The sequence below is a fragment of the Pongo abelii genome, chromosome 22, assembly GCF_028885655.2.
Source record: "Pongo abelii isolate AG06213 chromosome 22, NHGRI_mPonAbe1-v2.0_pri, whole genome shotgun sequence".
In the NCBI taxonomy this organism is placed as follows: Eukaryota; Metazoa; Chordata; class Mammalia; order Primates; family Hominidae; genus Pongo; species Pongo abelii.
The window spans coordinates 52,321,612-52,335,525 of record NC_072007.2 but is presented as its reverse complement, the minus strand read 5'-3'; the positions used below and the strand labels follow the sequence as shown (position 1 = coordinate 52,335,525).

The following is a 13,914-nucleotide window of genomic DNA, read 5'->3' as shown; positions in this document are numbered from 1 at the left end:
ATGAATAACACAGCCACACAGAGGGCAGGGCCTGGGCCCGGTGCTGAGCCCCTCCTTGCCTCTGAGAAGCACACCCCCTAAGGCAGGCCCAGCCCCAGGCTCCAAGGGCAGCCACGGATTTCCAGGGACTTTCTGAGGACTGAGCCTGGATCCTGTCTTGCTGGCGAGCAAATGGCACTCCTCGAAATCACCCTGACTGCGCGCTGTGCACACGCACACTCACACATGGGCACACACACACGTACTTGTGCAAGCGCGCACACGAGCCAAGCCAGGCAGCCGCACAGCAGCCGCCGGGGTCGGGCTGATGAATCCGGAGGCCCGGGTCACCTCGCGGCCCGCGGGCAGCCGCCGGAGGGGCGGGCGACGCGCGCACGTGGCGGGGCCGGGGCGGCCGGGCCTTTAAGGGGGCGGGGGCACGCCGAGTTGGGAGCGGGGGGAGGACTACGGCCCCCGCAGGCCCGGCCGCGCCCCCTCCCTCGGGCACCGCCCCCGCCCCCGCCCCGCCCAGCCCCGCGGCCAGAGCCTCCTCCGGCCACCGCTGGGCCGCGGGCGGGACGCCCGGGGCGGCGCGCGCAGGAGGAAGCGCGGCCCGCAGCGGCCCAGGAACTTCCCAGACGCCGAGTCGGGAGCGCGGGCCGCGGGGTCCGCTCGCGCCCCTGTTCCGCAGGTGTGCGGGGCTTGCGCTCAGCCCGGGCCGCGGCCACCGCGCGTTTCCTCCCCGCTTGCCCCGCCCGGAGGCCCCGGACCACGCTCCTCGCCGGGCTCCGACCCCGCCGCGCCCCCTCCACGCCCCCAGCGCGCTGCGGCCGCAGCCAGCGCGTGTCCTGAGTCCGCCGCTCCGGCCCGGGGCTGCCGGGGAAGTTGGGGCGAGGCGGGCCGGGGATGCGCCATGGCCATGGCCCGGCTGGGCTCGTGGCTCGGGGAGGCGCAGTGGCTCGCGCTGGTGTCGCTCTTCGTCGCGGCCCTGGCCACGGTAGGCCTGTACCTGGCGCAGTGGGCGCTGGCCAGGGCGCGACCCCAGCCCCAGCGGCGGGCGGTGGAGCCTGGAGAGGGGCCGCGCCCGGGGTCCGACGCGCTGCTTTCCTGGATCCTGACGCTGGGCAGCTGGAGGAGCCAGTGGCAGGCGGCCTGGGTGACCGCCCTGAACGAAGAGGCCGAGAGGAAAGGGGTGAGTTTCCGGGACTGCGGGCCGGGGGGCGGCCGATGCCGTGGCGGGCGGTCCGGGCCGAGGTCTTTCCTGGAGGCGTCACTGCAGCCCCTGACCCAGGCGAAGTGAGTCCTCCCCCCAGCGCAGACCATCCTCGAGAGTTAGGAGAGAGACAGGGGAGCGAGGCCCCTTGACGGAGAGACAAGACAAAGTGATTGATTTTATTCTCCAAACGGCAGGTGCTCCAGGCCCTGGGCTCCGCGAGGGACAGGCTGGCGGTTGGAGGGACTGTCAGAAGTGCTCATCCGCGCCAGCCAGTACCTGCCTTGCCTGGCGTCCCGGGGCGAATTCCCGTGCCCAATCGGACACTTACTGAGCTTGCACATGATACATGAATAGCCGTGACCCCAATGTGCTTCCGCCTCTCATAGAGCTGAATTTCACCAAGAATTTATCTCCAAAGACTTGCATTTCTTGGCATATAAAAATAGTGACCGTTTGCTGAGGGCCAGCCGCTGGGCAGACATCCTACCGAGGCTTTCGGTGCGTCTGCCATCTCTGAATCCTCACAACTCCCGGGACATGGGTGTTATCACTGTTTTACAGACGAGGAAACCAAGGCCCGGAGAGGGCAAGCAGCCTGCCCAGTGCCACACAGCTCGTGGGCGGCAGAGCTGGCATGTGAGCCTAGATGCCCCGGCCTGCAAGCTAAGGGCCTCGTGTCTCACCTCTGCTGCCTCACAGTCCTGTGGGTGTTTCTGTAGTCGCTGATTACTCGTTGACTTATTTTTGCTTTTAAGACATCTTAGTTTAATAACAAGCTCCTGGCGTGCACTATTCTTAGGCATTTCACAGGCGGAGTTGGAGCCTGGGTGGGTTTGGGGAGGCACCCCTAGTCTTGGCCGCTGCTCCGCCCTTCCAGGCCACAGTTTCTTGCACCTGCCTGTGCGGCTCAGTGGTCATTCGCTGTGGAAATAGCAGAATTGCTCATTTTCAATGTCCGGCCCCATCAACCTTCAAAATATTCCATGGCGGGCCCTGTGCCTGGTCCTTGTGCCATGGCCTTGGAAGACATGGCCATGCAATTAAAAAACAAAAAAAAAGCTTTGACTATCAGTTAGCAGCCATCCAACAAATCAAGAGACCTTGCTTTGAACTCTTGAAAAAGAACATAAATGACTGTACTTTTTGGAGGAAAAAAGGCTTCAGGGTCAGTTGACTGACTTTTGTCGTGGTGCCCAGAATCTGTGCCTCATCTGTCCAGAGCTGGAGAGCGTCTCAGGGAAACCAGCTGTCTCTTGTGGGAGTCCTCCACCCCAGTTGGCCTCACATCCAGGAGCAAATGCAGGTATTTCCCTAGGAAGCTGCCGTCACTGACCCCTGATTGACCTGGTATCAAGGCTTCTGAGGCTGAGTCCCCTCCAGGCTGGTGGCGTGATTGGGCACCAGTCTCATCTGTGTTCTTTGTAGGAGGCAGGCACGTGTTGGGTGAATGACCTGTAAGTTCAGCTTCTAACTCTGGAGTTTCAGGCTTAGAGGCAGTGACCCTACCTCCTGTATATTTGGGATTGTTCGTTTCCTGACATCTATGGATTGGCTTCAGAAAATATGATCCCCTTGGATATGATCCTTCCGTATTCCCATCTGCCTGAAGTGTCCAGAGGCAGAGAAGAGGATGTCCCTGGCATCTGTCTTAGGCTGGTCAAGTCAGTCTGAGAACACTGAAGGAAATATTTGAAAGTTTTGGATGAAAACTTTTTACTTGAGTCTTTGTGTGGGAGCAGGGAGGATTTGTGTTCAGGGAGAGGAGAGAGGGTCTCACCTTGTTTGCACCTTCTCTGTTCTCTCTCTGCTGTTGGCCACACACTGCAGTCTCAGACATCTGTCTCTTCTGACCTCCTGCCTGGAAGAGGCAACAGTGTCCCGGATTCATGCTCAAAGCAACCCAGGGCCATCTCTGGCATTTTTGCATGGACATAGTCCATTAGTTCTGTGATGTCAGTTTTTGGTATTGCTTACTTTCCTGGGGACGGGGGTGGGGGAACACAGCCCTGATGCCTGGGAATGTCATTTGATTTGCATTCAAATGGAAGGTTTTGCAGGCAGATAGGATCTGGGTGACTGGGCTCCCTGTGAGTGATGGTCACACACCCTCCCAGCATCCTGAGCCATCCCTGCTGTGTCAGTGAGGGCATTGTGGGTGAGCAGGTAGTGGCGTTTGCATTCCTGGCCACCCTGAGTCCAGCGATTGTCACACACATCCCAGCATCCTGGGCCATCGCTGTTGTGACAGTGATGACGGTGTGGGAGAGCAGGGGCTGCTGTGTCCATTCGTGGCTGCCCTGACTCTGGCAGGAGTTCCTCGCTGCCCTCCCCCACCTCGATTCCCACTAATCCTGGATTAGGGCTGACACTCCAAGCCCGCTCTCGCCCGGACAGCCACAGCTTAGTGCTCCCCCTCCTGCCTCTGCCTTGTCCTGATATCACTCTGTCCTACCCAGGGAGGAGACCAGTTCTTGGCCTGTCGCTTAGGGATTGAGAAGACACTGGTAATAACTTAATCACATCCAGCATTCTGTCTGAAAAGTGGAATTTTCTGTCCAACGGAGATAATAACTCCTCCCATTCCGAGTTTTACCCCATCTTTGTATTTTAAGATGGAAAGAAACCCTAAACTCTTCTAGCCAAGCCCCTTCCTTCTCCAGAAGGGGAGACTGAGGCCCGTGAACCGGAGGAATTTGCCAAGGTCTGCCCATCGGTGGCTGCGGCCTGTTCCCTTGTGGGAAGCAGTTTCAACTTGGAGACCTAAATGTTTCCTTCAGATGAGAGCCAGCGAGAAGAGCTCAGAGAGTAGAGTTGTTAATGTGTTATCCCAAACAGTGGGGTTCGCACCTTCCAGGATCCAAGGACTGTTCAGCACCGGAGGAGTCCTCCTGCTCTCTGATGACTACTGCAGCAGCACTGACTCCCCATATCACAGGGGACCTCGGATTCCCACCCTCACTCCAGAAAGGGGTCTAAATTATATGTGACAGTGATTTGCACTGACCTCAGAGGAAACCATTGCTGATCTGCCTGCTGGCCAGGTGGACGCCAGGTGGACGCCAGGTGTGCAGGGATCACAGGGGTCTCGCCCAGAGAGCTTAGTGACACACATGCCTGCCCCCCACATCCGCCTCAGTAGGCTTGGGGAGCACACTGTGAGGGTGTCCCATGGTTGAGAATCACTGGTGAGAAGCTGCTAGTACACACCTGCTATCCATCAGAGTTCCTCTTTCTTTCTTTTTTTTTCCTTTTTTTTAATTATGATACTTTAAGTTCTAGGGTACATGTGCACAACGTGCAGGTTGTTACATAGGTATACATGTGCCATGTTGGTTTGCTGCACCCATCAACTTGTCATTTACATTAGGTATTTGTCCTAATGCTCTCCTTCCCCCAGCCCCCCAGCCCCCGACAGGCTCTGGTGTGTGATGTTCCCCGCCCTGTGTCCATGTGTTCTCGTTGTTCAACTCCCACCTATGAGTGAGAACATGCGGTGTTTGGTTTTCTGTCTTTGTGATACTTTGCTTAGAGTGATAGTTTTCAGCTTCATCCATGTCCCTGCAAAGGACATGAACTCATCCTTTTTTATGGCTGCATAGTATTCCATGGTGTATATGTGCCACATTTTCTTAATCCAGTCTATCATTGATGGACATTTGGGTTGGTTCCACGTCTTTGCTATTGTGAATAGTGCCGCAATAAACATGTGTGCATGTGTCTTTATAGTAGCATGATTTATAATCCTTTGGATATATACCCAGTAATGGGATCGCTGGGTCAAATGGTATTTGTAGTTCTAGATCCCTGAGGAATCGTCACACTGTCTTCCACAATGGTTGAACTAATTTACACTCCCACCAACAGTGTAAATAGAGTTCCTCTTTCACCCAGCACCACGTAAAAGCAGTTGTTTGAACTTTGACTCTTGTCTCTCCACTTGGTGTGATGTTGCAGACCCCTAACTCCCATTGATGTGTTCCCTCTTTGGTCACACAGAACAGAAGATCCCAGAACAGGCTCAGTCTCAGGTCAGGCTCCTTAGACTGAGAACTAATATTATGGTATCCAAAAGCACCAGTTGAGATTTTCCTTTTGCTCCCCTGCGATTACATCAATATTTGCAAAGTGGTCCATGATAATCAGTTACATCCCCGGCATCCCCTTGGGAGTCTCCGGGACTGCTGTCCTACAGTATCCTCAACTCTGGGATCCAGCATGCTTGCCTCCAATGGCCCCTGCCCACGGGCTGCTCAGCACTCCTCCCAAGGCTGATGCTGTCTGGACCACCCACGTGTGGGCAGCACCTGTCCCGAAGCGAGGCCTGTGTTCTGTCGCCTGTGCTCTGGGCTTGTCTAGTAGCGGCCCACCTGAGTGGGATGAGGCCCCGGACTAGGAGGGTCCCCAACGCTGTTTGTTTCTTTAGTCCTTCAGCCCAGGGTTTCTTTAGAGGAATGTTCTAAATGCAAATGATCAAGACTATGATCACTGTGGTCTTTGTGGAAAAAAAAAAAAAAAAGAAAGATGCTCTGTGGACTTGGAACATATTATTAATAGTACTGACTTGAATAGGAGTTTCTGCATTTAAAAAGTAAAAAAGTGGCCACCAGACTTCAGAGTCTTTGCATTATATAATGACCTTCTAGTTGTGCTCACGAAGTCCAAACTCCTTGACCAATGACAGTGGCTGTGGTGTAGGAAGCCAGTTGGTAGAACTGTGGTGGCCACTGTGGGGAAGGGCCATGGAGCTGCCCTTCCCTCCTCCAGTAGAAGGAACTTGGGCCTCTTTGGGGCTGTGAACCCTGCACCCTCCACCGTGACTGACCCCTTCTGTTGCTCCAGTGTCCAGGGACCTTTCCTGTGTGGGCCTTCCCGCAGGTCATTCCTTTTGTTTGGAATTCTTATCTTTTTTCCTGCTTATTTAACTTCTCTAAATCTTTTGGGTCTCAGCTAAGAGGTCCCTGATCCTCCCCTTCAGCCAAGATGCTCCCCGCCCTGCCCGCCTCCCGACCCCCCCGGAGTCACTTATGCCCTGGTCAGCTCCCGGCATTGTGAGCTGGGGCAGAGCCAGGGGCTGTCCGGGCAGAGCCAGACCCAGTGCCCAGCACAAAGCCGGCTCGGGGCAGGCCCTGGTCTCAGTGGGGTGAATGATGGGCCTCTGGAGGAGGAGAAACAGTGGTGATGCCCATTCCCCCATCTGGACTCAGGCCTTCTGTCTTGGGAGCCAGCCAGGCCTGGGCAAAACAAGCTGTTTAATGTGCTTTGTTTTTCACTTCTAAAGCATCAACATTAAAGGAGGCTCTGGTGACTTTGCAAGTCATCAATGCAAAACCCAGGAATAGGCGCCAGTTCAGTTTGTTCTTTGCACTCACCCATTCTCCCAACAAGACAGGAATTCAGGAAAGTGTGGGTGTAGTGTTCACATCAACTAAAATTCCCCCAACGCTAACTTCCACTCCTGCGGGCCCCTGGTAGGTTGCTGAGGAGGGAAGGCACTTCTTCAGCCCATGGAAGAGCCTGTGGGGAAGCTCTGGAGCTGGTTGCGAGTTTGCTTTGTGCTCCAGCTCTACCCTCCTAGCTGTGCGATCCTGGGAGGGTCTCTGTGCATCATCTGCAGAAGGGCAAACTTTGGGTTCAATCCAGAAAACAAAATCCACTCTCCTAGAGGTGAGATCAGATCTGGGTGAGGCATTTAGCAAAATGCCTGGCACATAGTGAGACAATAAAGGTGGGCTGCTCTCTTTAAAGTCTTATTTTTTAAACTTTTTATTTTGAACTGCTTTCACAGAAAAGTTGAAAAAATAATTCAGCTTTCATATATTCCTCACTCAGCCTTGCGTAACCACAGCTCAATGATCAGAACCAAGAAATTAACATTGGTGCCATGTTACTATGATTCATAACACAATGAGATTAATGTAATGTAACAGTTCAAGAAATTAGGCCAGGCACGGTGGCTCACACCTGTAATCCCAGCACTTTGGGAGACTGAGGAGGGCGGATCACCTGAGGTCAAGAGTTCAAGACCAGCCTGACCAACATGGAGAAATCACATCTCTAGTAAAAATACAAAATTAGCTGGGCGTGGTGGTGCATGCCTGTAATCCCAGCTACTCAGGATGCTGAGGCAGGAGAATTGCTTGAACCCGGGAGGCAGAGGTTGCAGTGAGCCGAGATCGCAGCATTGCACTCCAGCCTGGGCAACAAGAGCGAAACTCCGTCTCAAAAAAGAAAGAGAGAGGGAGGGAGGGAGAGAGAGAGAGAGAAGAGAAAGAAAGGAAAGAAAGAAAAAGGAAAGAAAGGAAGGAAGGAAGGAAGAAAAGAAAGAAATTAACATTGTCACAACGCCTAACAACTAAAGCGAAGGCCTTCTTTGAATTTCACCAGTTTTCCACCTGTCTCCTTGTATTATTCTAGGGTCCCATTAAGGGTACCTGTGTTGTTGAGTTGTTCCTTCTTCATCACCTGCAGTCTGTCAGGGTTTCTCAGTCTTTCTTTGTTTTTTATGACCTTGATAACTGAAGACTATTGATCATTATTTTGCTGTCTTTCCATTTGCCTGGCATTTTCATATGGTTGGAGTGAGATAATACAAACCACAGAAGTGGTGTGCACTGTGTATGGGGCTTGTGATGTCAGTGTGTCTTGTTGCAGAGGATGCTGAGCTTGGTGCCTTGGTTAAGGTGAGTTCTGCTGGAGTCATCCTCTTGTATTTTATGTCTCCTCCTGTATTAGTCCATTCTTGCATTGCCAGAAAGAAATGCCTGAGACTGGTAGCTTATAAGAAAAGAGGTTTAATTGGCTGATGGTTCTGCTGTCCAGGAAGCATAGCAGGTTCTGCTTCTGGGGAGGCCTCAGGAAACTTACAATCATGGTGGAAGGTGAAGGTCAGCTTCTATGACCCAGAGCAGGAGGGAGAGAAAGAGGTGGGAGATGCTACACACTTTTAAACAACCAGATCTCATGAGAACTCACTCACTGTACAGTACCAAGGGGGGATGGTGCTAAACCATTCATGAGAACTCCCCCTGCCATGATCCAGTCACCTCCCACCAGGCCCCTCTGGTAACACTGGAGATTAAAATTAGACATGAGATTTGGGCAGGGACACAGATCCACATCATGTCACCTCCTTTATCTTTCCTGCTGTAGTTAACAGGTAGTGTGGGGAGATACTTTGAGCCTGTACAGATCCCGTTGCTCCTTAGACTTTTCCTCACTGATTTCACAACCATTGGTGTGTCTTGTGTGTAGTGATGATGCAGGTGCAGTTCGCTTGATGGTGACTTTCTGTTTCCTCTTCCTTACTGTCTTTATTATTTGGAACTCTACTGCAAGAGAGAACTGTCATTTCTCCTCCAATGAGATATTTATCTGATTGTTTAGCTCAATATGGACTCATGGATATTTATTTTATTCTGTGGGTTATAATCCCATACTGTCACTATTTATTATATTGTTGTATCAGTTTGTTTTCACACTACTATAAAGGACTTCCCTGAGAGTGGGTAATTGATAAAGGAAAGACATTTAATGACTCACAGTTCCACATGGCTGGGGAAGCCTCAGGAAACTTACAATCATGATGGTAGGGAAAGCTGTCACCTTCTTCACAAGGCGGCAGGAGAGGGAAGAAGGAAGGAGGAACTTCCAAACACTTATAAAAGCATCAGATCCTGTGAGAACTCACTATATGAGAACAGTATGGGAGAGACTGCCCCATGATCCAGTCACCTCCCTCCCTCTGCAGGTGAGGATTACAGGTCCCTCCCTTGACACGTGGGGGTTACAATCAGAGCCAAACTGAATCAGTTGCTTAAGTTGTTCTCCTTTGGGCCATCAGGGTGCTCCTTTGGGAGTAGCCTCTTGTGTTCTTCCATCAAGCCCACTTTTTTTTTTTTTTTTTTCATTTCCTTACTTCACGTTTCCACAAAATATTTGTTTTTGGCTCCCCACAGGCCCTGGATTCAGCCACTTCTTCAAGCAGCCCTGATTCCTTTTATTGGAGAAATGTTTAGAAACCAAGACCTAGGCATTGGGTGTGTTCGTTACCGCCTGGTTCTCATTGCTCCCCTTCAGTGTTCAGCAATAGCAAACATACGTGTGTATACCAGCACGTGTGCACATGTCTATATTTCTGTGTATTTCTCTCTGTGTTTATCTTAAAAACCATGATTGTATCCTGTACCTTGGGTTCTAGTCCAACAGTACAGAGTTCATTTTAGTTTTTTCCTTTCTTATTCTTAACTCCCTTCTCCAAGAGTAAGACATTGCACACCTGCTGTCTTATTTACTTACTACTTATGTGTTCAGTTCTAGTATATGCATAAAGTAGTTTCTGAGTTCCCAACCTATGAAACACATTTACTGGATTATAGCATTTATATGCAGTCAAGATACAGTTTTCCAAGCTTCTTAGGTTATATCCGTATTTTTCCCATCCCCTTCAGGATGGTTATGTTGTTCATTTGTAGTGCATGTGTTTGTTGGTGCACCAGAGCCACACAGTTTTAATTATGGGGTTTCTATAGTCAGTTTTAATATCTGGTGGAGCTAGTCACCCTTGTCTTTCTTTTCCAGTGTTTTCCTGGCAATTCTTGTGTGTTTCTTTTTCCATGTGGACACAAAGTCTTCCTTTAGTCTAAGTGGAATGGGGTCTGGAATGAGGGTTCTCTCAGCATTGACACAGCAGCAGAGATGCAGAGGTACCTGAATTTGTGGTTGTGTGTGGCAGGCAGGTATGCCCTGCTCCTGAAACTCAAGGACTAGGCAGATCAGAAAAGGAAAAGCAATCTCTCTTAATAACTTATTTTCTCTGTGAGACCACACCTTGACCTTAAGTTTCCCAGCAAACTCTTTTCTTTTCTTTTTTTCTTTTTTCTTTGAGGCAGAGTCTCACTCTGTCGCCCAGGCTCAAGTGCAGTGGTGTGATCTTGGGTTCTGCCTCTTAGGTTCACGCCATTCTCCTGCCTCAGCCTCCTGAGTAGCTGGGATTACAGGCACCTGCCACCATGCCCGGCTAATTTTTTTTTTTTTTTTTTTTTTGTATTTTTAGTAGAGATGGGGTTTCACCATGTTAGCCAGGATGGTCTCGATCGCCTGACCTCGTGATCCGCCCGCCTTGGCCTCCCAAAGTGCTGGGGTTACAGGCGTGAGCCGTGGCGCCCGGCTGCAAACTCTTTTCAAGGTTTGAATTCAGAAGGTAGCAAGGGAAGAGGGTAAACACTGCATCTGCTGCCCCAGGGGAGCATGAGTCTGCACCCAGGCTGGTATAAGGCGACAGCGTATCTTTAGGCTACTACAGAAGGTACATTGTTTCTCCACTGCATCCTCCGAGCTGCTGGCATGTTGCCTGCTCATGGTTCTCTGCCTGGCACTGGCCTCTGTGCTGGGTTCTGTTCTTTCAGGCCAGAGAGCCTGGTGCACAGAACCGTCTCATCACCAAGCTCAGACCATGGCCCTGGCCAGCAGGTCCCACTCAAACAAGCTCCTACCACAGAGAATGCCAGCAGAGCAGCCCTGAAAGTGTGATTTCAGCCCTCTCGAGCAGTACATTTAATTCTCTGCTGATTTTTTGGGGATGAGATAGACGGTGCAAGAACAGGGTGAGGTTAGAAGTGTATAAATCAAAATGTTCTGTCACTTTTAGGTTTACGCGGGTCATTGGGAATTCTTGAGAAATAGCCACAGCATAACCTCATCGCTTGCTCACTTGCGCCATGCTTGCTGGAATTGCCACGGCAAGGTTTTACACCGCTTCCCCTCTCCCACCCTCAGTCGTGCCTTGTAGCTGGACCTAGCTCACCACAGTGGAGATGAGATACAATGGGAGCTTGTGGGGCTGCGTGTTTTTTAACCACCCAGTCGGAGCTTATTTAAACATGGTGTGCTTTCTACAGCATGTCAGGAACAGAGTTCAAGGAGAGTTTCGATCCGGGGTTGTGTTGTTGACATACACGTTTGGCCTCTTGAGAGCTTAGTTTTGAAAGACAAGACTTGGTTGGCCACATAAGCCCTGGTTTCTTTGTTATAAAACGCTGGTCTTGTTGCCTTGTGGTCCTGTTCATTTAATTGCGCATCACTCGTTTGGAGATTTTTTTTTCTTTTTGAGACAGGGCCTTACTCTGTCACCCAGGCTGGAGTGTGATCTCAGCTGAATACAACCTCCACCTCCTGGGTGCAAGTGATTGTCGTGCCTCAGCTTCCTGAGTAGCTGGGATTAAACGTGTGCCACCACACCCAGCTAATTTTTGTATTTTTGGTAGAGGCGGGGTTTCACCATGTTGGCCAGGCTGGTCTCGAACTGCTGGCCTTGAGCGATCCTCCTGCCTTGGCCTCCCAAAGTACTGGGATTACAGGTGTGAGCCACCATGCCTGGCCTTGCTTGGAGATTTTTAATTGGAAGAACCAGAACAGATATGAGCTGACCGAGTTTCCTGGAAGGATGCTGGGGGAACATGCAGCGCCACGGGCACAGGTGAACCTTGGGGCCAGGTGGCTCCAGAGGGCTGTGAAGTAGGGGCTGAGGAGTCTACTCTGTGGGCAGCCACCAGGCGGGTTCATTTCCAGCCAAGGAATCTTGGCCACCCTCTCAGATCCCAGGGAGAGGCTAGTCCCTGGGGGGTAGGAGAGGAGAATGGGGGGGCACCCTAAGTAACCGTGCCACAGCAACCACACGCAACAGGGAGAGGTGCCTCTCCTAGACCAGAATAAAGGACTGTCCCTAGCAATCAGGGAGGACACAGCCTGGAGCCTGCTGTGCTGGGCAAGGTGCACCGCTAGACCCACAGATCCTCTGATTTGCACGAAGCAGCCCTGCCCCAAGAGTCCATTTCTTTCCTTATGCTGTCAGCAGGAAGATTCAAAACACCCTTCGCTGCCTTCCTGCAGCATCTTCAGGTTTGCTCCCGGGTTCCTGTCCTTTCCCAGCCTTCTCCCATAACTGAATCCTGCCCACTGAGCACAATCCATCACCAGCTGCTCCTTGGATGTGCAAACCTACTGATATTTAGCCATTGCTGCTATTTAGAAGCACAGAGTTAACAGAAAGATGTGTTAGTACATTTTCTCAATTTTTCAGAACTTTAAACAGATATGTAATTTAAAAGATGCTGCCCCTCTGTTCCAGGGCCCGCCTTTCCTGTCCTTTGAGGAGGACCCGCGGCAGCAGGCACTGGAGCTGGTGGTGCAGGAGGTCTCCAGCGTGCTCAGGTCGGACGAGGAGAAGGTGAGCCCGGGAGCCCTTTCCCTGCAGGAGGAGGTGAACTTGATGCAGGGGGCAGGGAGTTTGCTTTGTTTAGAATCATCGAAAATGCGGAACCCTTACACTAGGAAAAAAATCAAAACAACCATCTGGCCCATCAGCTGATGGGTAGATGAAGAAAGTGTGATCCGTCCACATAATGGGATGTTATTCCGCCTTCAAAAGGAGCGAGATTCTGACACTCGCTCCGGTGCGGATGAACCCTGAAAATACTGTGTCAAGTAGAAAAAGCTGGACACAAAAAGCCTCATATTGTGTGATTCCATTTATATGAACTATCCAGAATAGATAAACCTGCAGAGACACAAAGGAGGTTCGTGTTGTCAGGACCTGGGTGAGGGACTCTTAAGGGAAAATGGAGAGTGACTGCTGATGGGTTGAAGGTTTCATGTTAGGGTGATGAAATGTTCTAGAACTGATGGTGGTGATAGTTGTAGAACTCTGTGAATATATTAAAAACCATTGACTTGTACAACTTCAACAGGTGAATCATATCTCAGGACATCTGATATCTGCTGCTCAAATATGCACATCATGTTGTAGACTTTATATATTTATGACATATCTAGATTTATGTACATATATTTATGTATATATGAACTATGTAGATGTTATGTAGAATTCATTTTCCTGTTGCTAGCAGTTTATATGCTCGACTTACTAGACTGGTCAGATACCATAAAGCGTAAAAGCTTCTGTAATAAGTCCTAAGACATTTTTTCTCTCTTTTTTGGCTTTGTTTTGTATTGTTTTAGAGATGGGATCTCGCTCTGTTGCCCAGGCTGGAGTGCAGGGGCATCAGCTTACTGTACCCTCAAACTTCTGGGCCTAAACAATCCTCCTGCCTTAGCCTCCTGAGTAGCTGGGACTACAGGCGCATGTCACCGTGCCTGGCTAATTTTTTAATTTCTTTTTTGGCAGAAATGGGGTCTTGCTGTGTTGCCTAGGCTGGTTTTGACCTCTTAGTTTCAAGTGATCCTCCCACCTCAGCCTCCCAAAGTGCTGGGATTATAGATGTGATTCTCCATGACCAGCTGAAATTTTCTCTTCAATACAAATCTTACCCTTGTACTTATTATATTATTGTTGTTGTTATTATTATTATTATTATATATTTCTTACTCTTGGGCTCTGAATTTTCCCCATTAATAAAAATGGTTTATTTGCCAGTTATATTCAGCATAACTAGCAAATCCAAAGACCAGCTCCACATGGAGAAATACAGTATTCTTGTTGGCTGCTGAATGCACTGATTTGCAATTTACAGTCTAGAGTTGTAGTTAGACATGAGAGTATGCTCTCACTTTAGGAGGGAAAAGAAGGAATCAGTGCTTCCCCCCTTCCCCATAACTCACATGTATATTTCCCATATGTGTGTATAAAGCATCTATTTTTGAAAGCATCATCTATAATGAAGTTCCATCCTCCATACCTCCTCTTCCTGCCTACAGTGATAACT

General features: G+C 50.5%; 1 protein-coding gene across 1 annotated transcript in view; it reads left to right on the top strand.

Annotated features, from left to right (window-relative positions):
* Window positions 1-553: 553 nt before the first annotated feature.
* Window positions 554-13,914, top strand: part of C2CD2 (C2 calcium dependent domain containing 2) — a 69,906-nt gene continuing 56,545 nt past the window's right edge. Inside the window, exons 1-2 of the mRNA XM_003779445.5 lie at window positions 554-1,171; window positions 12,321-12,419. Of these exons, the coding sequence (XP_003779493.4) occupies window positions 893-1,171; window positions 12,321-12,419 (378 nt within the window). The 5' untranslated portion in view covers window positions 554-892. The remainder of the gene's footprint in view (window positions 1,172-12,320; window positions 12,420-13,914) is intronic.